We start from the raw sequence: 27,249 nt of genomic DNA, 5'->3' as shown, positions 1-27,249 counted from the left end.
ATCTTCCCAATGTATTCTTGGATGTTCGTTGTCTCATCCTGGACTGTGGTGCTGACACTCACCAGTCCCCGGCCCCCTTCCTTCCACTTAGCGTACAGCCTCAGGGTGCTGGACTTGGGGTGAAACCCTCCATGCATGGTAAGGAGCTTTCTTGTCTTTATGTCAGTGGCTTCTATCTCCTCCTTTGGCCAGCCTATTACCCCAGCAGGGTACCTGATCACGGGCAGGGCGTACGTGTTGATGGCCCGGATCTTGTTCTTACCATTCAGCTGACTCCTCAGGACTTGCCTGACCCTCTGCAGGTACTTGGTGGTTGCAGCTTTTCTAGCGGCCTCTTCATGGTTCCCATTCGCCTGCGGGATCCCCAAGTACTTGTAACTGTCCTCTATGTCTGCAATGTTGCCTTCTGGTAGTTCAATCCCCTCAGTTCTGACTACCTTCCCTCTCTTTGTTACCATCCGACTACACTTCTCCAGTCCGAACGACATTCCAATGTCATTGCTGTATAGCCTGGTAGTGTGGATCAGTGAATCGATGTCTCGTTCACTCTTGGCATACAGCTTGATGTCATCCATGTACAGGAGGTGGCTGACAACTGCTCCGTTCCGTAGTCGGTATCCGTAGCCAGTCTTGTTAATGATCTCACTGAGGGGGTTCAGGCCTATGCAGAACAGCAGTGGGGACAGAGCATCTCCTTGGTAGATCCCGCACTTGATGGTGACTTGTGCTATGGGCTTGGAGTTGGCCTCTAGTGTTGTACGCCACATCCCCATTGAGTTCCTGATGAAGGCTCTTAGGGTCCCATTGATCTTGTACAATTCTAGGCATTCCAGTATCCAGCTGTGGGGCATTGAGTCATAGGCCTTCTTGTAATCAATCCAGGCAGTGCACAGGTTGGTCAGTCTGGTCTTGCAGTCTCGGCTGATTGTTCTGTCTACCAGTAGCTGGTGTTTTGCGCCTCTGGTATTCTTGCCAATTCCTTTCTGTGTCCCGCTCATGTATTGACCCATGTGCCTGTTCATCTTAGCCGATATGATGCCTGACAGGAGCTTCCATGTAGTACTGAGGCAGGTTATTGGTCGGTAGTTGGAGGGGACCGGTCCCTTCTTGGGGTCCAGGACCGTCCGGCCTTCAGTTAGCCATTCCGGGTGTCTCTCGTTAACTAGCAGCTGGTTCATTTGTGCTGCCAGACGCTCGTGGAGTGCAGTCAGCTTCTTCAGCCAGTAGGTGTGAACCATGTCGGGCCCTGGTGCTGTCCAACTCTTCATACTGGAGACCCTTTCTTGGATATCTGCCACTGTGATGGTTACTGGACCCTGTTCAGGGAGGTCGCTGTGGTCTGCCCTCAGATCCTCTAGCCACTGAGCATTGCCGTTATGGGTTGCATCCTTCTCCCATATGCTCTTCCAGTATTGCTCCGTCTCCAGCCTTGGTGGTGCTGTTCTCTTATTGTTCCCTTGCCACTGAGAGTACACGTTTGCTGGTTCTGTGGAGAACAGCTGGTTTATTCTCCTGCCTTCTATCTCTGTGGTGTACCTCCTCAAGTGGCTGGCCAAGGCTGTGAGTCTTTGCTTGGCAGTTTCCAAGGCCTCAGGTATGGACAGCTTGCTGTATTTCTTAGGCACCTTATTCGTCGCACCTTTCTGCAACTCCGTTAGTTGGCTAACCTCTCTCCGTGCTACTTTGATCTTGCCCTCTAGCCTCCTTCTCCACGGAGGGTACTGCCCCTTGTTGCTGTTCAACTTGTAGCCAAGCATCTCACTGATCACTGCTGCCGTATTGTAGATCAGCTTGTTAGTGTCGGTAATCGTGGTTGTAGGTATTGCCCATAGTGCTGCATTAACATCATCTAGCAGACCTTCTGAGGGTACTTCACGTAATCTTGGTAACCGGCTACAGGGGATCCAGGTTTCAAGCTTGGCCATGATCCTATTTTTCAGGTCAGTTCCTCTCGCACTCAACGATCCTTCTCCTATCACACTTGGGGCTATGTACCCAATCTCGGGTGGGGGTGATGATATCTCCCCCCTGACCTGGCGTCCTGACTCCTCCTTGCCGTAGCATTTGTGTTGTACCTCGTCAATCTCTAGCTGTGAGAGCAGTCCCTTCTGTTGGAACACTGAGCTACTAGTTGTTTCGCCGTCATTGTGTATCGAAGAATCCATAGGTCCCTCATCCTATTCATGTAGCCCCTTCCGCCGGGGTTACTTGCGTAGTAGCATTCCAACAACGCCCTGTTTTCGTCCCTTGCCCACCGATGCCTTCTTGTTCCAGTAGCCCACTTTTCGTCAGGGTGCCCTGGTTCCTCAACACCTGACGCGGACCTTGTTGATCCGGGCGACGTCCGAGCCGGCATGCCTTCATATTTATCTGTCTCGCTCATGTCTGCGGTAGGCTTGCTTAGCATAGGGGGTCTAGCCTTAGGACCCTTACTGGATACAGACGCCCCAGGCAGGAATCGAACTTGCGATCCTCTGTTCCAAAGGCGTGTAGTCTAACCACTACGCTATCCAGCTGCATATATATATATATATATATATATATATATATATATAACAATTCTGTAACTGTAACTTCGGTCGTTGCTGTGCTTTTTTTGGAAGTCGAATTTCCCAGAGGAACCCACCCGAGGGATTAATAAAGTTCTATCTTATCTCTCTTATCTCTTAAAATATACTGAACTTTAACTATAATTTAGTTTTTTCTGCTCATTAAAGCAAAATCCATCTTGGTGGAAGTCACCATGGGTTCATGTGATTCTTTTTTTTTCCCAGATTTACTGGTTAGTAGCCACACTGCTTTATCCGCAGGGTCTCTAAGATGTGGGAGAGCTGTTCAGTCTGTTCATTAAAAGCTCCCAAGAGAGACGTCTTCCTGTCGTGGTATTGACACCACTTCAGGCCTATAAGAGTGTAGATAATTCAGAGAGGAGATGTTAGCTCATTAACAGAGCTTGTGGTTGAACTGTAGATGGTTGCAGCTGGGGAAAGAGAAAACCCCGTCCTCCTCTCAGTGATCGTTGATTGCTGGTTACCCGGAGTCATCAGTACTAGTGGTTAACCATTCATGAAATGTTATATAAAATGTCATTGTTCCACTAATGCTTTAATTGTGTGAATGAACACTAGGCTTTCTGCACACTGAATAATGTATTTATGAGTGTGCATTAATAATGAATAACATGCATAATTCATAGCTACAATAGTTCAAACTTTTTAACAGCACAGCAACATTTTAAGCAATGAAAACCAGGCAACCAGTGTTTTGTCATCTCATTATCTCCCACTGTTACAGACTTTGGGAAAGGTGTACCGACAAACCTGCTTTTACAGGCACCGTGGGCGCTGACCTGGAGTCAGGGCTCTTGACATGATGCAAATGGTATGCAGGAATCAAAGAGCAAAAGTACCAGTCCACCCACTGTGTTGCATCTGCTCCACCAAGGTAAGAGAAGAGAGGTTGGTCAACCACTTGAACTGACCTGTATGTTATGTAGAAATATGTGGAGAAGGTTTTGAATAGAACTCGGTGGGAAAACATAGATTTGGTCTGTTAAAGAAATTCATATCATGAAAATAATGAAATTGTTTGTGTTAGGTATGAGGTGTCTGCTGAGAATTGGGATTGACCGGATTTGAGGAATTTTAAAACTTTAAAAGAAAATGGATCAATTAAATTTTAGCCTGTGACCCCACTTCTAACTACTTTTGACTCTGCCTGCTCTGGCTGAAGAACTATTACATCATTAAAATGTTGCCAACAGGTTTTTGTTAGCTCCCTTATTTGTTGAGGGAGTTTCGCTTCAGTGAGAAAATATGTGTTCTGTTTTCTTTTTAATTGAGAAATCTCAGGCCTCCCAAGACACCTTTGGTTTAATGGTATTTAATAGGAATAGAACATTTGGCTTTCCTGAATGTGAAAAAATATAAACTTAGGCTTGTATTGCAGCTCCATTACTGCCCGAGTTTTTTCCTGGCTCAGATGGAGTGTTTCGGGGGTGACTCACTGAAGTGAGCAGGATTAGTCTGCATACAGTAAAAGCTACATGATTTAAGCCTCCATCATTTAATAGAGGTTTATGTATTGTTCCTGTTATTTCTGACTAATGTCTACACTTACTTCTATTAGGTACGCTTATTAGATAAATAACTGCTTGTTAATGCAAATAATTAATCAGCAAACCCTGATTGCAACAGTAACTCAAATAAAAAAAAAAAATGATACTTGTTACAATCAAGATATATAAAATAGGATCTCTGAAAGTGTGACAAAGACCTTGAAGCAGAAGACCACACCCGGTGCCTATCTGGAAACTAAACTTGCAGTTCTCATACGCTAATGCTTGAAGTGTGTCAGATTCATGCAACTTCTTATTTTGCATCTAGCAGATCAGGCTGTATATCTCGCTCTGCATGTATAAACTCCCTCCGGTGACCGCAACAACTTTCGACTGACTCGAAGGCTGTTTATGAATGTAGTGATTTGTTCAATTTCTGTTTGGCAGAGTGGTGCTTTCTGGTAGCCTTGAGTGGTCTTTCTTCCATCTATACAAAAACTGCAGCCCACATATCTTTGCAGTAGGTTCCTGTATTACTAACCCCTGGTCTGTATGTGAATGCATGGTCTAATTCACTTCATGTACTTTTTGCCACAGCAGATACAATTTCTAAAATATAACTGTAATGAGAGAGAGCCAAGTGCAACCACTAAAAAAATCATAAAAGTACATCTGTGCACTTAGCATGTATACATTATGCTTATTCTGATTAGCTCTACCTGATGTTTTCTATTTTTGGTCTATCAGTCTTAACACATCTGTTGAAGTAACACAGGTAAAATAGGTATTCAGTAACACAATAAAAAAGAAATACATCATGCCACTAGAGAACGTTCCCATTCAATAATAAAGCCCAGAAAAGCATCAATCCATACAGCAATATCCAAACTGTACCTACTGCTCTTTTTTCCCAGCTTCTGTCCATGCATGGAATGGAAGCATGGAGAAGTTTTAACTTGCTCGCTGGGCTCAAATATTATCTTCATGCTTCCATTTCCTGTGTAAATGTATGTAATAAGGTGATCCACTAGTGTCCGGAGGCGATCATAGCACAACAATACCAAAGCACATCTGTCATGAAATCCATGGATGTGGTCCTGCCAGAGTTCCCCGGTGAATTTCTATAAGCCCCTGCAAGCTTCGTCCCATTTCAGCTGAGCAAACCACAAGAGATGAAGGGGGCAGAGGGCGCTGCTAGATGTGCTCCAACTGCCAATGGGAAATGTCAGTCCCTCTCACAGACAAGGAATAACAAATAGCCTCTTGAGTGTCTTGACAAGCGATGGCGGCTGCAGCAAACTTACCCCACCCCCATCCATAGGGAATTATGCGTGACGTGAGAAAGAGCCTCCTGCTACCTGAGAAATGTCTCATCTAGTGCTTGAAGACATTTTGACAAGAGTATATTACATATTTCATTGCATCTCTCAGGTAATTCAGTCAACATCAAGAGTCATAAACAGGAAAGGTGTTACATTATTTACTTTCAGTCTGACATCTCAACATCCCACTTATTATTTACATCACTCTACGCTGTCAGGGGCAGGAATAATTGTCCTCCTTTAATTCCATATTTTACATTTTAGTCTGAAATCCCTACAAATATGCTGTACTTCTGGGTTTTCACTCAGAACTGTCCAATTTATTAGCTTTTTTTATAGGTGCTAAATGTCACCCGAAGTCATTTCCTGCAACAGTAAACACTTTCTTAGCTTTTAGAAGTGTTTACAGCATCGCACAGCAGGTTTGTGCATGTTAAAGGAAATCTTCAGCGATGGCAGCTTGAGCTGGAGCATTTTGGTGACACAGAAATTACTGTGATTTTACACTTCAAACCACTCTGAAGGCACGATCCTTTTTCAGTATTTGTCACAGTGACATTTTAAAAATCCATTAATTAGTACAGTGCAAGGCCTTAATTTGTACACTGAGATACCATAGTAGAATTTAACACTACTTTTTAAAGTAATCTAACACTGTTGAGGAAGTGCTGTCATGTTAATAAAGCTGTATATCTAAAAATAATACATTTCCCGCTTCACATCGAGACCTTTGCTCTTATTTACTTCAGTTCATATTATGTATCATCTCATATTTAAAGAAAGAAGGTAATCAAACTAAGCATTTTATTAGCTGTGCCTTAAATCATCAACTTTATTTATTAAGATTTAAACTGAAGCTGTCAACTAATGGGAATTCCTTTTCAAGGTCAAAGAAGAAAAGGAACAGCTGATTAACTGAACACTAACGATGGCTGCAGTCTGGTAAGCCTTTTGCAGGTGCTGTGCATACTTAGCATTTTAAATGAATTAATGGAACTCATGCTGGTGATTGGATGAATGTATTGGTGAGGTTATTTTTCATTGTGTGTTGCTTGGTGAGCCTTTTCACTCAGGCAGTTCTGGGCAGTAAAAACTGTTGTTCCCACATGCTTGGGCAACATGGTGGAACAGTGATTACTACTTCAACCAGAAGATTCAGGTTTTATTCTATTGGTTAGAGGAGCATGCAGCGGTACTAACAAAGATTTTTACTTTTATTTTATTTTTTCAGTGGCTGAATCAACTTCAAAAGTCTCGGATTTCCTCCAGTTCTTGTGAATGTGATGGCAATGACAGGATCTGAGCAATCACAAATAATGGTAAGTGTACTGACTTATAATATTAGAAAGTATTAGGATAAATGCATAATACAGGCTAAAAGTAAGACAACTGCTACAGAGAAATCAGCAGCATGAGTGTGTATGGGAAGAAAGCGTGTGCACTTTAAGCGCTTTTGGTCAGTAAAACTGGCCAAGATCTAGAACTGGCAATAAGCTGAGAGTGAAGAAGTGACTTGGATGAGCGAAGAAACATTTCTGCCACTGAAAATACTACGTCCAGATGAACAGGATCAACTTGTTGGAATGGCCAAGAATCAGAGTAATAATAAAGTCTAGTCTATTTGAAGGCACAAAAGAAATGGCAAAATGTAGATTGTGTGAGTTAACAGACTGATCAATATCACAAATCTATTATTAAGACATGGGAGATTCGGATGGATTATAATCGAGTATTTCATTAAGATTTTTCGATCTTTCAGCTGCAGCATCTGTGGTTTTAAACAATCTATAGCAAGTAAAGATGAAATATAAAAACAGAATTCAAATGTAGGCTTGGTCTATATGCAAATTTGATACAATGTCAACAACTCAGGTTGTATCGAATTTGAAAACACATAATTCAAAAACACATAAATATGCCTGACACCCTTAAACGAAGCAGCATCTGGCTGCAGTTTAAAGACTTTTTTTGTCTCAGTCTTGGTCTCGCCTCGACTTTGTCTTGGTCTTGACTCAGTCTGTCTTGGTCTTGGTCTCAATACCCTCTGGTCTTGGTATTGTCTTGGTCTTGTAGTTCCTCCTGAACTACAATCTAGAATTAGTCAAACTTCTGGAACATTTCTAAGCAGCCAGCTATAGTCAGCTGAACGGAAGACAATTGTTTATGCATTTGTGTCATCACGCCTAGATTACTGTAATGCTCTATATACCAGTGTAGTTAGATCGTCTCTTATGTTTCCAAGCTATAAAAATATGCTGGTGCAAGACCCATACACATGATACTAAGCACGCTCACATTACTCCTTTTCTTTTAGTAGATTTTGGAATTGGTTTTAAAATTATTGTACTTAAATATAGAGCACTAAATGGAAAAGTTTCAGACTATTTATCTCCTCTGATTTGGTTGTTCCTCATGCAAGAGTGAGAACTGGGGATGCAGAGCCTTTCAGTCAGTGGCACCAACAGTTTCCCACTCCAGCACTCGCTTAGCTGACTCATTTAAAAATCAGTTAAATTGATTGTTAGATTGTTGCTGATGTTAACTGTTTTCAGGTTTATTATATTCTGTATTGTTCTGTATTTTAACTTTTTTTTTGTATTGCTACTAACTGAATTTAAATTCTCTATTAATTGCATTGTAATTATTCCTACATTTTTATCTTTTGATTATACAGCACCTTGTGACTACTGTGTAAAAACACTATCAAAAATAACTTTACTTATTGCTTTCTTACTTAATTGGTGGTATTACTATCAGCCTCAGCTGTTAGTTACATTCCTGTAAAAGACTTGATATGTGTGTGCAGAAATGCATTTACATCACATGAGTAGAAGGAGGATATGCTGCCAGATGTCAGCTAACATAATTTCTGTAATTTTTACTGTAGAAGATTTTAATTATGTGTAATAGTAATTGTTGTTTAGTTGTCATATATTTAAACAGCTCTATTTGGGATGAATAGAAATACTTGTGTTAGCCTTTTCATGGGCTGTCAACTTGTCCAAAGGGCGCTCCACTACTTGCCCAATGTCAGCTGTGTTCCAGTCCCACTGAACCCTGGTTGAATAAGTGATTAAGAAAATGGATGGATGAAGGTTTTATTCTGACACATCATATTTTTGTTTTTTTTCCTGCCTAAATTTTCTCCAATCACATCCAGGCCAAACTGTGTGCTAATTATATTATAAATGACTTTTCTAAATTGCAATTGACAGTAGATTAATTAAAATTAAACCACTAGATGTCAATATTGTTTAGTTTTTTAATGTGCATAATTCCCTGGGATTGGAACTTTACTCAGTTTTAATGAATATTGTTTATTAATTTGAATTGTTTGCAGCATTATGTGACAGTCGCACTGGAATACCCAGGGCCATTTCATTCAAATAAAGCCAGCTGCCACAATGCAGAAGGTCAAGTTACAGAGTGACCAGAATTGAAAGATTCTCTGCATGAGCTGCCCGAGGATAGCTACAGCAACATGTCTCTACCGTCAGTATTTTGATGTGTGTGATGAGTGCGCACATGTCTTTTTTTTGAGTCAGTTGTTGGAGCTCAGTAACCTTGCCTTTTCTTGGTGTAGCCCTCTATTTGGCCGGTGACAGCGGTTATCACTGAACACTAAATACAGGGAGTGCAGAATTATTAAGCAAATGAGTATTTTGTCCACATCATCCTCTTCATGCATGTTGTCTTACTCCAAGCTGTATAGGCTCGAAAGCCTACTACCAATTAAGCATATTAGGTGATGTGCATCTCTGTAATGAGAAGGGGTGTGGTCTAATGACATCAACACCCTATATCAGGTGTGCAGAATTATTAGGCAACGTCCTTTCCTTTGGCAAAATGGGTCAAAAGAAGGACTTGACAGGCTCAGAAAAGTCAAAAATAGTGAGATATCTTGCAGAGGGATGCAGCAGTCTCAAAACTGCAAAGCTTCTGAAGCGTGATCATCGAACAACCAAGCGTTTCATTCAAAATAGTCAACAGGGTCGCAAGAAGCGTGTGAAAAAACCAAGGCGCAAAATAACTGCCCATGAACTGAGAAAAGTCAAGCGTGCAGCTGCTAAGATGCCACTTGCCACCAGTTTGGCCATATTTCAGAGCTGCAACATCACTGGAGTGCCCAAAAGCACAAGGTGTGCAATACTCAGAGACATGGCCAAGGTAAGAAAGGCTGAAAGACGATCACTACTGAACAAGACACACAAGCTGAAACGTCAAGACTGGGCCAAGAAATATCTCAAGACTGATTTTTCTAAGGTTTTATGGACTGATGAAATGAGAGTGAGTCTTGATGGGCCAGATGGATGGGCCCGTGGCTGGATTGGTAAAGGGCAGAGAGCTCCAGTCCGACTCAGACGCCAGCAAGGTGGAGGTGGAGTACTGGTTTGGGCTGGTATCATCAAAGATGAGCTTGTGGGGCCTTTTCGGGTTGAGGATGGAGTCAAGCTCAACTCCCAGTCCTACTGCCAGTTTCTGGAAGACACCTTCTTCAAGCAGTGGTACAGGAAGAAGTCTACATCCTTCAAGAAAAACATGATTTCCATGCAGGACAATGCTCCATCACACGCGTCCAAGTACTCCACAGCGTGGCTGGCAAGAAAGGGCATAAAAGAAGACAAACTAATGACATGGCCACCTTGTTCACCTGATCTGAACCCCATTGAGAACCTGTGGTCCATCATCAAATGTGAGATTTACAGGAGGGAAAACAGTACACCTTTCTGAACAGTGTCTGGGAGGCTGTGGTTGCTGCTGCACGCAATGTTGATGGTGAACAGTTCAAAACACTGACAGAATCCATGGATGGCAGGCTTTTGAGTGTCCTTGCAAAGAAAGGTGGCTATATTGGTCGCTGATTTGGTTTTGTTTTGTTTTTGAATGTCAGAAATGTGAATGTGGAGATGTAATATTGGTTTCACTGGTAAAAATAAATAATGTAAATGGGTATATATTTGTTTTTTGTTAAGTTGCCTAATAATTATGCACAGTAATAGTCACCTGCACACACAGATATCCTGTAGCATTCCAGCCGGACTTTATTCAGACGATGCACTCAATGATCATTACGGATGGACCATGGTGGGGTATTCCAACCCATTTATTCACAAATTGCCATAGACACATCGTAAGAGCTGTAATCATAACATAAAACAAATAAACATTCACTTGATATAACCACGTTTCTGTTATGCTAATCAATTCACAGAAAAGGCACAGGAGGTGCTAGCATCAGCCTGCTAGATCGCTCATAAACTTATTAACAATCAAGTAATACATTTACAAATTGTCCGAAATGTAAACAACAAGTACAACACACAAACATACCTGTTCGCCTTCCAGCTAGATGCTAATTTTAAGATGGATGGAAAATGATAACCTTCTCATTAATCCTTTCTGCGGCAAGCAGTTGCGGTACGATCTTCCTTCCCGGAAGTTGCCCGTTCTGAATTTCAAAATAAGAGTCTAATCTATATTATAAGGTATAATTCGTTCAGGGATTTAACTATTTGAAAAATATCAAATAAACAAATAATCTGGGTCATTTACACTCCCACCAAATCATTAGTGTTCAAAAAACATAACTCCATAAACATAGGAAGAAAGAACACAATGATTTCATAATACAAATAATGACCAAACAACAGAAGCATAGTATGCAAGGAATGGACTAGTCACCTTCCAACAATAAGACTAGTTTTTGAACTGGCCGTTCGAGCACTGACCGCTTAGTAAGACGTTCACCATTTTTGCCAAGTTTCCTGTCACCTAGACAGAGCTTCACTCTCCTAACCAGTCCATATCTGTCCATTGTAGTCTCTACGACTCTTCCCAACCTCCATTCATTTCTGGGCAAGTCTTCATCCTTCATTATGACTATATCCCCAATCTGCAGGTTTCTCTTTGGGGTGTGCCAGCGTTGTCTAAAGGCAATGTTGGCTAAGTACTCTTTCTGCCAACGGCTCCAGAACTGCTCGGCCAAATATTGTACATGGCGCCATCTCTTTTTCGCATACATATCTTCCCTTATGAACTTGCCGGGGGGAGGAAGGGCCATGGTAGACTTCAGGGTAAGTAAGTGGTTTGGTGTCAGTGGCTCAAGACTGTTGGGATCATGTAGGTTTTCAATAGTGAGAGGACGACTATTAACTATCGTCATTGCTTCATAGAAGAATGCTCGGAGGGAAGCATCAGGTAGGTTTCCAGGTGAGAGTCCAAGGGTCGCGTTGAGAACACTCCTGACTGTTCTAATTTGACGCTCCCACAATCCACCAACATGACTTGATCCAGGAGCATTTAGGATGAAGTCACACTGCTTCTTAGAAAGGAAGTTCGTCAGTTTATCACCATCTAATTCCGTGAGGGCTTCCTGCAGTTCATTCTTGGCTCCTAGGAAGTTACTGCCTTGGTCAGATTTGATCTGGCGTACGGCTCCACGTATAGCAATGAAGCAGCGCAGTCCAATTATGAATGAGTCTGTAGATAGATCCTCCAGCATTTCAATATGGATGGCTCTGGAGGAGAAGCAGGTGAAAAGGAGACCATATCGTTTTCGCACACTACGTCCTTGCTTGCTATAGAAGGGTCCAAAGCAATCCATTCCACAGTAGGTAAAGGGTGGAGATGGATTTACTCGCTCTGGAGGGAGATCGGCCATTTTCTGTTCTTCAGTCCGTCTCCGAAGCTTCCGACAAACTACACATCGGCGAAGATAGGATGCAACCGTCCTGCCAATTCCTGGTATCCAGTAACCTCTTGTCCTAATTGCACTGAGAGTCATCCCCTTGCCTTGATGTTTGACTTCTTCATGACAGTATGCTATGATCATCCTTGTAACATGATGTTCCTTTGGAATGATGGTAGGGTGTTTAACTGAGAGAGGAAGGTTTGAATCACGGAGTCGACCTCCCACCTTAATCACACCATTGTTGTCCAAGAAGGGGTTGAGGTGATGTAGCTTGTTATGAGGTGGCAGCTGACAACCTTTCTTCAGTAGCCGCACTTCCTCCGAATATGTTTGTCTCTGCAGATCTTTGATGATGAGGCGCTCGGCTTCTTCTCTTTCCTGCACTGTAGAGAGGCCGATTGACTTATCCTTGTTGATCCTTCGAAGAATGCGAGCCACTGCACAGATGGCACGAGTCCAGGATGAGAACTTTGCCAGCCGATAAGTAAGAGAATCTTGTTCTACAGTTTCCGTGTTTAGAGTCCGTGTTTCCTTAACTTCTGGATCTCCGACTGACAGTTCCGGAGCCACCTCTTCTGAGAGGTCAACTCCCTTTTCCCATAGAAATGCAGGGCCGGTAAGCCAGTCCGATGATATTAGCTCATGGACAAAACAACCTCTAGAAGCACGATCCGCAGGATTCTGGTCAGTAGGGACGTATCTCCATTGCCTTTGATTCGTGTAGAGATGTATCTTCTGGATACGGTTGGCTACGAATGTATGAAAACGTCGAGCCTCATTATTGATGTACCCTAGTACAACCTTGGAATCGGTCCAAAAATGCTCTTCAATGTCCGCATATCCAAGTTCTTCCTTCAAAACATTGCTGGTTTTCACAGAGATGACTGCAGCCGTCAACTCTAATCTTGGGATCGTGGTGACCTTTGTTGGGGCGACACGAGATTTGGCCATGACTAAGGCACAGTGGATGTCTCCTTCTTCATTGCTAAGCCTCAGATATGAACACTGTCCATAGCCAGTAGTGCTTGCGTCGGAGAAGTGATGTAACTCACGTTTAATAACCCTTCCGAAATCTGCCGGGGCATAACTTCGGGGTATATTTATCCTCTCCAAGTTGTTGAGGTCGTTTTTCCATTTCTCCCACCGTGGACGAAGTTCGTTGGTTAGAGGGTCGTCCCAACCTGTTCCATGGCAGCACATCTGCTGCAGCACTTCCTTTCCAATGAGCAAAAAGGGGGCTATGAGACCCAAGGGATCGTACAGGGATGCAACAATGGACAATATGCCTCGACGTGTTGCAGGCTGTTCCTTAAGGTTGGTGCTGATCTTCAGGCAGTCTGATTCGACGTGCCATTGGATACCCAACGCTCTCTCTGAAGGTAAGTTATCAAAGGCAAGGTTGAGGTCTTTAATGTCTGATGCACGTTCAGTTGCTGGTATGCTTACCAGGACAGCTTTGTCATTGGACACAAACTTGTGGAGCCTAAGACCACCCAGGGCACAAAGTTTTCTGGCTTCTTCTGCTAACTTGATAGCCTTCTCTGAGCTGTCTGTACTTGTGACTCCATCGTCGACATAGAAATTTCTCAGAATGAACTGAGAGCCTAATGGGTATCGGTCCTTATTTTCTGTAGCCAAATGCTTCAATCCGTAGTTCGCACAGCCAGGCGATGAGGCTGCGCCAAAGATATGCACCCTCATACGGTATTCTTGGGGCTGTGCACCGAGATCTCCTTTCTTCCACCAAAGGAAGCGCAGGTAATCCTGGTCTGACTTCTTCACATGAAATTGGTGAAACATTTTCTCTATGTCGCACATCAATGCAGTGGAGTGCAACCGGAAGCGAAGAAGTACACCGTTGAGATTGTTCATCAGGTCAGGTCCAGTGAGCAGATGATCATTCAAACTGGTTCCCTGGTACTTGGCAGAGCAGTCGAACACCACGCGCAGTTTGCCTGGCTTCTTGTCGTGGAATACACCGTGATGAGGTATGTACCATTTTTCGCCCTCTTTCCCATCATCGTGGACTTCCTCTGCATCACCCCTTTCTATGACCTCCTCCATGAACTTGATATACTGTTCTTTGTACCCTTCATCCTTTAACAGCTTCCTCTTTAGATGGCTCAGACGTATGACTGCAAGCTGTTTGTTGTCAGGTAAGGTAGGTCTCTCCTTAAAGGGCAACGGCATCTCGTAGTGACCTAGACTGTTCTTTTCTATGTGGTTCTTGAGTTTGTCCAGGAACAGGATGTCCTCCTGAGACACTGGTTTGCCGTCTTCCTTAGCATCCTTAAAGTCAGACTCTAGAATGCGAATGGCATCTGCCGGAGTGACTGGTGGGAGCTCCCTGACTGCAACTCGGAAGCACTGTCCCGCCGTACTTGAGGTGTCGGGGCATGTCGACGTACCACCAACTATGCTCCATCCTAAGTCGGTACGAATTGCATAAGGCTCATCGTCTCCTCCCGTTATGACGTCTCTTGGTGCCATTGCTCGTGCGCAGTTATAGCCTATCAATAAACCAACCTCACAGTCCTGTAGAGGTGGAATCTCTTCTATGACCTTGGAGAGATGATTCCACCTTTTAGCTGTCTCGCATGTTGGGATATGGGCTCTGTTTACTGGTATGCAATCCTTGGTATAAGCAGGAGGAAGGTCGATGAGGAGGGAAGAGCGATAACCCCGAACACAAAGCCCTGAGACTCTTTGGCTCTTTACGATCACGTCGCGTCCAATCATAGTAGTTAACTTCAGCTTAACTGGACAGGAATCTGCCTTTAATACATCACTCAGTTCCTGCTCAACAAACGTCGTGTCGCTTTGCGTGTCTAGCAAGGCATAAACCAGTTTCTCAGTTCCTGTATCCTTTTTTGACACCCACACAGGCACAATCATTGATGTGTTAGTTGGCTGTCCAGTAATCACTGACATTGAAGTTGCAGCAGCCTCCGTTTGGCCGGCATTGCTCAGGATAGTGGTTTCCTGTGGCAGAACTCTTTCCTTCTTTAAATAGTTGTCATTGTGTAAACAAGTGGGATGTTTACCCTTGCACGTGTTGCATGAGTGTCGATGTCGACAGTCTTTTGCACTATGTCCAGGTTTGGTGCAGCCATAGCAGAGCTTATGTTCTCTGACAAAATCTCGACGCTCCTCCAGAGTTTTAGCAATAAACTTGGGACATCCATGTAGTCTGTGTTGATTATTTTGACAGAAGGCACAAGGAGACCTTTCCTTTCCTTTAACTGGCTTGAGCCTCTCGGTGTCAGCCTCAGTCTGTGTGTTTAGAACGCTTGCCTTGTTCCTCTTAGGGTCTCTGCTGCCTTGTTTTGCAGTGCTTGACTCAGAGCTGCGGAGGGCATAAGCTGAGGTGATTGGATTGCAAGCAATCTCTGCCTCTGTCGCCATAAATGTGGCGAAGTCCTTAAAACTGGGGAATTCCTTATTGCCCTTTAAGGCTTCAGTAACCTTCCTGTTCCAGTGAGATGCTATCCACTCTGGTAGTTTAAGGATTAGCTTCTTATTCTCTTCACAGTCGTTCAGTATTTCGAGGCTCTTCACATGTGTCATTGCATCTTGGCAAGCGTTTAAGAAATCTGAGAAGTCTCTTAATCCTTCTGCATCTCTTGGTTGGATCTTTGGCCAATCTGTGAGCTTATCTCTGAAGGCTTTCTGTATAATAAAGGTTTGGCCATATCTGTTATCCAGTTTGTTCCACGCATCCTTATAAGCGTCGCTGTCATTCCTATAGAAAGTTCCTTCTAATGTTTTACGAGCTGGGCCGCCTACATACTTCCTCAAGTAATAAAGTTTGTCTGCTGGGGAGATGGCCTTTTTGTCAATAAGTGACATGAATGAAGTTTTCCACTCAATGAACTGAATGGGGTTCCCACTAAATACAGACGGCTCTGGAACTGGAAGTCTATTTAGAGCCATACTGTCTTGTAGGGCTTGGGCAAGGGATGACACGTTTAGGTCGGGTGGCGATGCTGTGACGGTGGGAGTTGGAGGGTTGATAGCAGGGGGAACATGATGATTTCCCACTGAACTATTAGAGGAATGGAGACTGCCTTCCTGCGAGGCTACCTGGCTGTAGACTTGCAGTTTGGCCCGAGCAGCCCTCAAATTCTTTTCTGCTTGAAGGCGTTCAAGTCTGCGTTTTTCTACTTCCATTTTTCTGTGCTGTTCCTCTATCTTCTCCATTTGTCTCTCTTCTTCCAGCAACCCTTCAAATTCGACTTCCTTAGCAGCTAGCTCTGCTGCTGCATCCGCCTGTTTGAGTGTTAGAGTAGTGCTTTTGTGACTACGGATTGACTTTGTCACTCTAGATGCAGTGGATCCATAGATGGAGCGTGCGTAGCTGTTCTTAAGCAGCTCCCTGAGACGGCAATGTACTTGTTCTGCATCATAATCACCATCGAGATCTGACATTCTCTCGTAGGTAACTTTCATAATTTCGGCTGTAACTGCCTCACAACTGTCAACGTGACGTCTTAATTCTGGAGAAGGTGTAATGTGACTTCGTATTTCAAGGTAAGCGTTTAACACAGTTTCTTTCTCTTTCTCCAAAGAATCCATCAAAGATGCCAGCTCGCCTTTACTAATGTCTGACTTGAGCTGCTCTCTTGACTCTCGGGCTCGAATCTTCCATCTTTCGTACGTTGAGATGAACTTTCTTTCCCTTTTTCTTGCTTCCTCCTGTTGCATTTCGAGCGCCTTTGGAGTTGGGATTTTTGTTCGAGTGGAACGTCGGAGGCCTTCCTTAAGCTCACCTTGTAAGTTGTTCAACGTTTCTTCTCTGCGTTGAATTTCCTTCTCCAAAAGTTCTATTTCCGTAGTTTCTGATGTGTCTTCAAGAGACGCTTTAAGCCCTTTGATTTTATTCTGCAGGTCGACTATCTGATGCTCTAGTTCTGTTTGTGAGGAGGGAGTCTCCATTTCCTTCGTGTTTATGTTATTTACTTATCTAATTTGCAGGCTTTAGTTAATGAGCTGCTTGTGGTTACTATAACTTACAGGCTGCATTAACAGAAGGGAGGAGAATCTTTGCACTTTAAACCAAGTTGAAATAGAAGCGGATAACCAACACAACATTGAGAAGAAATGTATAAAATAATGAATGCAACCTGCTAGCTGTTGCAAACTGATGTGGTAAAGTAAACCTCTTATGCTAAACACAGATCAATACACCATTACTATTGTACAGTTACAAATTGAACTAAATGCCCCTCTTTCACCCCCTTTTGAGTCAGTAGAAAGAATGATAAATATACAGTAGTGGTGGTAAATACCAATAAACAAAATTACTTCACTTGTTATTACTTCATGTCCGTCGTGTCTTAATGCAGCAGATGTCCACAGTAGTTGACGACCTTCTCTCTCCCTTTAACCACCACTGATGAGAATGAATGTCCTTTCCTTGTCGATTAGAATGAAATGTTCCATACCTTTTCTGACCGTCACATCAAACCATTAAGCCAGCTGCATGATGATTATAAAGTCTCTGTCTAGAAGACCCATAGAATGGCACTGAGTTGCTCCGTGAAATGTCTTGTCAATCCCAGACGAATAGCAACACAGCTCCGTGACTCGTCCTCGTGGTTCCCTGGTGCAGGATGGCAGCAGGATGATGCGGGGGATCAGCTCTTACTGTAGCATTCCAGCCGGACTTTATTCAGACGATGCACTCAATGATCATTACGGATGGACCATGGTGGGGTATTCCAACCCATTTATTCACAAATTGCCATAGACACATCGTAAGAGCTGTAATCATAACATAAAACAAATAAACATTCACTTGATATAACCACGTTTCTGTTATGCTAATCAATTCACAGAAAAGGCACAGGAGGTGCTAGCATCAGCCTGCTAGATCGCTCATAAACTTATTAACAATCAAGTAATACATTTACAAATTGTCCGAAATGTAAACAACAAGTACAACACACAAACATACCTGTTCGCCTTCCAGCTAGATGCTAATTTTAAGATGGATGGAAAATGATAACCTTCTCATTAATCCTTTCTGCGGCAAGCAGTTGCGGTACGATCTTCCTTCCCGGAAGTTGCCCGTTCCGAATTTCAAAATAAGAGTCTAATCTATATTATAAGGTATAATTCGTTCAGGGATTTAACTATTTGAAAAATATCAAATAAACAAATAATCTGGGTCATTTACAATCCCCCTAAAATAGCTAAAACTAAAAACAAACTAAAAACTACTTCCAAAAACATTCAGCTTTGATATTAATGAGTTTTTTGGGTTCATTGAGAACATGGTTGTTGTTCAATAATAAAATTATTCCTCAAAAATACAACTTGCCTAATAATTCTGCACTCCCTGTATGGCTGTGATCCTCAGAGCCTTCTAGTAATGCTGAAAAATATTTTACATATCCTCTTTGCTGTTGTTGCTTGAAATAACTGCATTAAAATCAAGCTAGCTTGAAAGCAATTTGTAGTAGGTTAACTGCCGACAAGGCCTAATCAGCCGCTCAGCTGGTAATGTCATCATTAATCCAAGCAGAGAACACAATTATATAGTTAGTCACATATAGTGGCCTTGTGGTTCCACTCCAACTTAAGTCAGAGTTTTTGGTTGTAGTCATCATAAAACATGTAGCAAACAACATCATGAATGTGAATGTATGAAGTAGAAAACAACTAAACAAGTCTAGCCATACATATAAAGAGTATCAGCCAATGGAGACTGTTAATAATAGCTGGGAGATATGTCTTCACACCAGTGGAGGAAATAGCACACACTTATCACCACACATGCAACCCATGTTTTGGACCACTATTGACCCATCCATCCATCCATCCAATCATTGTCTTCTACTTATCAACTAATACTACTTAATTCAAAAAAGCTAATCTAACAACAACAACTAAACAGTTAGTTGAGCGCAGTCTAATGGGTAAATTTAAAGACTGTGCAAGTGTTTAAATTTGAGGGCTATTTTAAACTGTCAGTCAGAGTCTTGAATAACCCAGTTGTAGTTTCTTTTTTTTGACAACCTATCATTAGCAATGCTAGTCCCAGCACCCTTCTTCCTATGCAGGTTCATGTCCACATGCCTGGCTATGTAACAGTTTGCTCTGACAAAGGCTAAATACAATCGTTCATTACTGCTGTAATCTGTCTTACTTTCCACTTTGTCTTTGTGTTCAACTTTCCATCACACAGAGAGAGAGAACGCTGCAGGGGTGCGGGCGTGTGCCAGCACTGCAGCCCTGCCTAATGGAGGATGGCTGCAACACATTTTAGTGAGTTAATGTTTAAACATCTAATCAACTAGTCATGCACATCCTTAATAAATGTATATAATAAATATATATAAAATAAACTACAAAATATACATTAGAAGAAGAGAAGGAAAATGAGTTAACTATAATACAAAAATAGAAATAATTAGTCCAAACCACTGTAATATCACACATTAAATATAGTAAGGAACCTCCATCAAAAGTACATCAACAAGTCCTTGTTCATGCCCCAAGGATTTTTCAAAAGTAAATAATCTAAAAAACAGACTTTATCATCTTTGATTCCTGCAAAGAGACAGAAATGTTTGATGTTTCTTTTTAAAATGTCTTTCTGCAGCCATGACTGTGCATAGAATTTTGTTCATTTAAAAGGAATGGGTCAGGGATGAATGAATAATGCATGAAGACATGTACATTTGGACAGATGATGGGACTGCATTAAAGGTCTCGGGGTCACCAAAATGAATATATTCATTATGTCAAATTCATGTTTGTCTTATCCCAATTAGTGCAGATACCTGGGTGAAATGCACACAGAGAGACGAATGAGGGCAAAAGACTTGTTTTCTTGTTAAAGGAAAAGAGAATTTTCAGTTCCAGTGCTTTGTCAGGCTAATGGGAAAATAACAATAGAGTGGAAATTAAGCAGAAAATGCTGATATGACTTTTACTTTGTTATTTTTGTCAGATAATGGATTTATTCTATTGCACCTGCAGGCGACTTTTACTTTGACATATTTAAAGGACAGACTAATTCACCATTTCTTCACTCCTCTCAAGAACACTCGCTCGTTAGTTTAGTATAAAAGTTTAGGTGTAGTGTACAAAGTGCACTATACTGAATTTATTGAAATTTGCCCTCAAGCCAAAGTTACACAAGAGAATTTTGTGTATACAAGTTGTTTCTGAAGAGAAACATAATACTGAAACCACATGCACACAAGGTTACATTAAAATGAAAGAGTCTGAACTCACCAAGCTTATTATACAAGCTTAAAAAAAAGTAAGACTAATTAGTCTGCACTGCATTGCAAAACCAGTGCAGTTTCTTTAATTTGCTTTCTGCATACCCCGAACATTTAACTCTTGTTTCAGTCTTAACATGATGTATGTAGACATGAAATTCATATTTAAGAGCTTCTTTTGATTTATTTATTTTTATAATGAATGCTTGAAAAACGAGTGCTCAAAGTTAAAGTTAAATGTTGCAATTAACAATTTGGGCTTGTGGTGGCAGTGTTATCTCATTTTGACAGTTCCCAAACCAAAACTTTTATATTGTGGAAACGCTAACTGCCAGGCAAAGTCACAATACTGATGTCAGCTACATACACTTTGAACTCTGTGTAGTTCAAACACTGCAACTGCGTTGTACTGACATGGAAGCTTGCTCTACAAAAGTTGGTTAGCTAGCTGCCTGGCTGACTAGCTAAGGTGGCCATAGTCATAGTGAAAACTTACTGGTGTAAAATACTGTGTCCTAAGAGTAAAGCAAAAAAACAAAACAAAAACAAATTAGTAGCATGCAGGTGGAAAGAGGAGGATGGGTTGAAGGTCTGTGCGATCTTGTAGTCTGATTTGTTTGTTGATCCCTTCAACTTGCCACAGGAGAACAGGGACAGAAGACAGAGAAGGGAGGAGTGCAAATAAATGTACAGAGACTCAGTGAACTGCATCAGTATGTATTTGTGTGTGTGTGTATATGAACTATAATATGTGTATGTGTGATAAATGCCACACAGAAGAACTGCCATCTCACTTGCTCTTACAGACAGGATGGGCCGATTGTGTCATCCAGGAAAACAAACAGCTTGTAGAAATATTTCTTGAAGGCAGAACTGTCAGGTGTCAGAAATTCTTTCAGTAAAAACCTCATTCGGCTGAGATCCAGTTTTTACGTTTTCCAATTTGAATGTTCAAGAAAGAGTGTCCTGATGCATTAAAAATAACAAGCCCTGTTTTCATAATCTTAATCAATAGCCTAATTCTTAATCAGCAGCTGCTGATATATAGGTTTGATGGAAACTAAATTTCTTAATAATTCGATATTGAATCCATTACTCATTTTGGTTGTGTTTAATTTCTGCTTCCTGACACACAAAAGATTTCCACAAGGTTCTATGAACAATATTCCTCTTTATACCTGCTTCCCTGATGCAGTATTGCTAAAAAAAACACCCCAGAATATATTTCCATTGCTATACAGATGATGCTCAGTAATATTTATCTATGAAGCAAGATACAAATCAATTAGATAAACTACAGAAATGTCTTAAAGCCATTCCTAAATGACCTAAAATGTTCTACCTCTAAATTCTGACAAAAGTGAGGTAATTGGATCAGAAACTAACTAGATAGACACTCTGAATGGCTTTGCTTTTAGCATTAGTGTGTGGAAACCTGAAGCTACTTTTCAAACAAACACTCTGTTTTAGAGTGATGCTGAAAAATTAGTTCATCAGTTTGCTACTTCTATGTTAGGATATTGTAATTCCTTATTAACAGACTGTCCTAAGATTTCACATCACAGAGTACTAACAGGGACTAGAAAGAGACATCATATTCTATATCACTGTCTCTTCACTGGCTCCCTGCTAAATTTGAAACTAATTTTTAAGCCCTTCTCAAGGAAGCCTTACCTTTAAGACCTCATAGTATCATATTATCCTAATAGAGAACTCAGCCATCAGACTTCAGGCCTACTGGTGGTTCCAAAGATTTCAAGCCCCTCTCCTTTTGCACCACCTCCTAGTTTGGGTTTAGGACACAGACTCTCTCTACTTTGAAAATTTGAAAACAACCTTAATTTTTGATAAGACTGCATCTAGTGAACCTGAACAATCTGCTAGTTCCCAAAGTGCAGTGAACATTACTTTTTTCATTTAGCTATTTTCATTATAATTGTGTTTATATGCTGCTATTGAATGCCATTAACTTTTATCTCCTCTCTTGTGTATTTTGTGCTCATTTGTTTTTTTTTGTTTTTTTTTAACTCTGTAGGTTCTCTTTTTTTCTATCTTTTCCCAGTATCCCCCCAACAAGTCACAGCCGTTGACTGCCGTTTCCTGAGCCTCGTTATGCCAGAAGTCTCTTCCTGTTCCCACCATTGCCTAGTGCTATTCTTAGGGAAATGTCTAATTGCTGGATTTCTCTCTTTAAGGCTGAAGGGGTTTAATTTGCAATATAAAGTGCCTCGAGAGCACTTGTGGTGAACTCATACACTATAAATGAAACAGGGAAATTTGATAGACAGGTGATAGGTATATTATTTTGTTCTGTTTTATTTTGTTCTTTATGTTTATCTTTTGATGTTCTTGTGTGCTAAGGTCAGAGGTGGGAGGTAATGAAGAAAAAATACTTTGTTACTGTACTTAAGTAGAATTGTCGGGTATCTGCGTCTCTGTTGTTTCCTGTTTTACTTTGACAGTCTGTGTCTTATGTCATTGTATTCTGTTTTGCTTCCTCCGTGTCTCGTCATGTCTAATTAGGTTCTGCTGTGTCTCCCTCCTGTTGTGCATTTCCCTCGTTGCCTTGTGTATGTATATATAGCGTGTGTTTCCCCCTGTCCTGCGTCGGATCATCTGTGGTTTCCCCTGTGTTACTTCTGGTCATCAGCCCCGTGTAGCTCCCCCCCTGCTTTTCCAGGTTTTTTGCAGTTCTGTTTCCAGTTTCATGTTTAGTCATTTCCAGTTTAGGGTTTTCTTTGTATTCCTCAGTTCCCTGTTTCCCTTGTGTTTTGTAGTGTTTTTGCAATCAACAGTAAAGGCTCACCTTTTGTTAAACATTCACCTCTGCCGTCCGCGCTCCCTCCGTCACCGTGACACTTTAATATTTTTCTTGTAGGTTTCTTTTCTCTGAAACAAACCTGTCCAGGGAGCACCTCGCCCCTTACCCTCTGGCAGGTGGACAGTGGCGTGTCTAGAAAATTTTTGTTGGGGGGGCCAGGTAGGGGCACAGATTTGGAGAAGGGTGGCAGATTTAATTGGCAGATAATGTTTTAAAAAAAAAAAATTCTACCAACCATTAACCATAATTCAATAATCTTATAAACCTAATAACCAAATGCACTTTTAACTCTTATTAGAATGAGATTTTAACCACTACGGTGCAAAGTTTTTAGATACTGCGTTGATAAAGTACAAGAGATACAATCAGTGCTTTGTCAGTGTTTACTCAGCATTCAAGGACATCAATATTTGCATAGTATTTTTACTGACATATAGTGCACATATGTTTTGGGCAAAAACATTTTTGAATATTAAAATACGAACATTTGTAACAAACAATTGACAAATTAGCCAGTTCCAATGTAAAACTTTATCTGCCTGTTAAAAAAAGAAGATAATCTTCTCACAAACTGGTGTTTGATTTTGAAACAGGAAAAAAGTGGGGAAACAACTGAAAAGACTAACATTTGAATAAAACCTGAAAGCAAGTAAATACTTTCTATGCTGCCTTATGGTAAACTCTGGTAATATTGATAAAGAACAGCACTGGCTGATGATGAAATACAGTCAACTGGCATGGTGACACTGCCAGTATAACCTGCAGGGCTGGACTGGGACAGAAAATCGGGCATTTTGACTACAGACCGGCCCACCAGGTAGTAAAGCCATAAAGACTTTGAATGAAAACAAACGCTGTTGTGACAGTGATGTACAGTCTTTTTGGTATATGTATGATTTCTATACATTTTACGTCAGATAAAAACTTTGGTTGTAAGATTTAGATAATTATTTAATAAAAGCGAGATATTTTAAATGAGAATAAGAAAGAAAAGTATGTCTTTGTGCCCCCTTTCCCTGTTAATGCCCTACCTGGCCCCCTGGCAAAACTTTGCTAGACCCGCTCCTGCACAGTTACCAGCTGTCAGCTACTTAGAAAAGGATCCTGGTGTTATTTGTCTCTCAGAAACAGTTCATAACTTCCCTTCAACTCATTCATGTCACCTAAAAGGTAAACCTGTTTCTCCATCACCTGTTCAGCTCTGATGGTTCAGTAAGGACATCTCCTGGTTTCATGTTTCCCTCTCACCACATATACAAACAGACATCATGACCAGCAGCTTTACAGCTGTGGCTCCAGCAAACATCAGCTGATACAAGAAATTAATATTAAATACATTCTAACAACAGCTGATCAAGCTTAAACGTGCTGCTGTTGTTTAGCGCAACATCTGCTGGTTTCCTGTTTCTGGCGCAAAGTGGGCGATAAATAAACAAGAGAGAAAAGCTGATCAGCTGATCATTGATCAGTTTCATGATTGAAGTAGCAACAGGAGAGGCAGGGGGAGAGAATGAGAGAAGAGGCAGCTGTGCAGCGTAAAGACAGAATAAATCCAGCTTTGTGTCTTTTTCCATTCTAGCTGAAGTCCGGGACAAACTGCGTCTCTTCTCAGCTCAATACGAAACGTGTAATATTTTCTCTGAATGAGGGACCATTCCATTTTTTTAAGGAGCCGTTGGCAACTCTACTAACTAACCTTATGAATAAAATAAAGTTCACTATCAGTAACATCATAGCAACCGAACAGCTGTATAAAAACTCCGTCAAGCTGGCTAGAACGCAGTACGAGTTATTGCAACTGACAGTAAAAAGTCAGCAACATGAAAATAAACTCCACCTAAACTTGGTTTATATCTGACCCAGATAGACTGCAGGTCATGACTTCTTACCTGAAGTTCAGTTCACCTGACACTCGGACTGGTGGCTGCCTCGGGGCTCTCCTCCTGCCTCCCCTTCCCTCATCCACCTGCTGCCTCTGTGGAAGCCCCGCCATGGCCACCACCAAACAACGGAGTTATTTCTACACATCGACCTGCATCTGGCCAATCCACCACCTCTCATTGTTCATGCCGTTACAAAAAAATAAAAAATAAGTCAAATAAGCCCGATGGCCAGTCCAGCTATGTTAACCTGCAACCAAATCTGCAGCTCCATACAGCAATGTTATGACTTACCGTGTGTTCACACCGAACGCGATGGACGCGAATAAAACGCCCCAAACGCCCCTAATTTGACGCGTGTACATTCGCGTCTCAACGCGTGTCCAAGAAAAATCCATCGCGCGTCAAAATATCATATTTTGACGCGCGTGAACCGGAAATGTGGGAGGAATGTGGGAGGGAGTTGTGCCAGACCTGGTTTTGCAAGATGGCAGCTGTCGAGCTAGCGCTTGAAGAGAGAGTCTCCCTTCTCTATGTACTGTGGAGAGCAGAGCAGCAGCGTAAAAGACGTCCTCGCCGTACCTGGGTCCATCAGGTCCTCCAGAGGCATGAGCAGTTTGGTGAGTTTCACCACTTGCTCCAGGAGCTGCGCCTGGATGACGGCCGATTCCAGCGCTATCACCGTCGGCCAGTTTGAGGACCTGCTTTCCCTCGTCGGTCCCAACATTGCCCGCCTAGACACCAACTACAGACGCTCAATCCCACCTGCAGAGCGCCTGTCCGTCTGCCTGAGGTTAGTAAAACTATTTAATACGGTAGTCCTTTATTGATATCTGTGCTAATATGCTAATCCATCCAGTTATACACTGCTAACATGGATGTGCTATGCTAACAGTGAATGCTGTCGGTGTTTACTGAAAGCAAACTGTGGTACAGAGACGACTCTTTATAATATTTCTAGTGATACTCAGAAGTCCCGATTTAATTCGATTTATGCTGTTATCAGTGTTTGAATGATAGCATGGCTGTGGTGTCACATCAATGTATGCGCTCGGTGTTTGCTGATATCAAACTGTAGCATTAGGACCACTGAGTTAACCTTTGTAGTGATACTCACTCCTTTTTATTTAGACCTGGTTTAATTCTGGGATAGTTGAATATTTGTATATAATCCCTGCAGCTGTCAGACTCTATAGCAGGGGTCACAGCCTTTATTAAAACAGAGTTAGATAAAACTGTAAACAGTTTGGTTCATCTCTAGTTACATGGTTCTATCTTGATAAGCTGTCTTATCAAAGATTAATTTTTGAAAAATATTAATGATTTAAGCAAGGAAAGGGCTACATGTCAACATACAACTCTTTATTTCTATTAATGTCTTACTTCATTCCTACCTGATTGACATGTTTAGGGATTATGAGTGATTGGCTCACTGTAGTTGTGAAAGTTGCTACCAATCAAATTATGATATGTTAAAGTTAAAACAAAACACAACTGTTTTAGATATGATCTAATATACATTTTGTAATTATCCTTATAATTACAAAAGGTTTTATGTAAGATTCATGTTTTGTGATTTAAATCTGACATCACAAAAGTATTTTGGAATTTGAATAATGTATTTTGTAACTGCAGTACACATAATACTGATTTTGAACAATTTTGTCCAGGTTCCTTGTCACCGGGGACTCCTTCAGGACCATCGCGTTCAGTTTCAGAGTCGGTGTGTCCACGGTGAGCCAGATCACCCCCCAGGCAGCGACGTCCATCTGGGACTGTCTAGTGGACGACTTCATGGCTGTGCCTTCACCTGGAGACTGGCGCTCCATCACAGAGGGATTCCAGGAGCGCTGGAACTTTCCTCTGTGCTGTGCAGCTCTGGATGGGAAGCACATCCAGACAAAGGCACCCCATATATCATATAGGAGACACACACATTGATATACACTAAATATTCATTTCATTTCTTTTTTGTGGTGCCCAAATTGATGCACCTGCTTGATTTTGTTTAAACAATTATTGCACACTTTCTGTAAATCCAGTAAACTTCTTTTCACTTCTCAAATATCACTGTGTGTGTCTCCTGTATGATATTTAACTGACATTTTTTATTGTAACAACCAACGATTTATACAGGAAAATAATGTCTATTAACAAGGTTGCCCAAACTTCTGCATCCCACTGTATCAGTATATTTTGTCATTAGTATAATATGAAATAAATTCTACATGTGTCAAGTTGTGT

General features: G+C 41.6%; 2 protein-coding genes and 1 long non-coding RNA gene across 3 annotated transcripts; 2 read left to right on the top strand and 1 right to left on the bottom strand.

Annotated features, from left to right (window-relative positions):
* Positions 1-6,474: 6,474 nt before the first annotated feature.
* LOC143414161 (uncharacterized) lies at positions 6,475-23,324 on the top strand. The gene is made up of 3 exons (XR_013094687.1): positions 6,475-6,698; positions 19,260-19,339; positions 22,367-23,324. It is a non-coding gene; the product is annotated as an uncharacterized LOC143414161 (long non-coding RNA).
* Positions 10,461-18,238, bottom strand: LOC143414016 (uncharacterized). The gene is made up of 2 exons (XM_076877612.1): positions 18,027-18,238; positions 10,461-17,833 (listed from the first exon to the last, which is right to left on the bottom strand). Exon 2 carries the CDS (start codon positions 17,003-17,005, stop codon positions 11,054-11,056), a length of 5,952 nt encoding a protein of 1,983 aa, XP_076733727.1. The 5' UTR covers positions 17,006-17,833; positions 18,027-18,238; the 3' UTR covers positions 10,461-11,053.
* A 2,136-nt stretch (positions 23,325-25,460) lies between the features above and the next one.
* LOC143414065 (uncharacterized) lies at positions 25,461-27,245 on the top strand. The gene is made up of 2 exons (XM_076877705.1): positions 25,461-25,798; positions 26,676-27,245. The coding sequence occupies exons 1-2, from the start codon at positions 25,539-25,541 to the stop codon at positions 26,944-26,946; spliced, it is 531 nt and encodes a 176-aa protein (XP_076733820.1). The 5' UTR covers positions 25,461-25,538; the 3' UTR covers positions 26,947-27,245.
* Positions 27,246-27,249: the final 4 nt, after the last annotated feature.

Source organism: Maylandia zebra, linkage group LG19 (genome assembly GCF_041146795.1).
Source record: "Maylandia zebra isolate NMK-2024a linkage group LG19, Mzebra_GT3a, whole genome shotgun sequence".
Lineage (NCBI taxonomy): Eukaryota > Metazoa > Chordata > Actinopteri > Cichliformes > Cichlidae > Maylandia > Maylandia zebra.
Note: the sequence above shows the minus strand (reverse complement) of the source record. Positions and strands in the feature narration are given on the sequence as shown.

Bases quoted from the DNA above. Each gene is read 5' to 3' on its own strand.
- LOC143414016 (XM_076877612.1), bottom strand. From the start codon at position 17,005: ATGGAGACTCCCTCCTCACAAACAGAACTAGAGCATCAGATAGTCGAC.
- LOC143414065 (XM_076877705.1), top strand. From the start codon at position 25,539: ATGTACTGTGGAGAGCAGAGCAGCAGCGTAAAAGACGTCCTCGCCGTA. The intron at 25,799-26,675 runs GTTAGTAAAACT...AATTTTGTCCAG, and splicing joins CGCCTGTCCGTCTGCCTGAG to GTTCCTTGTCACCGGGGACT.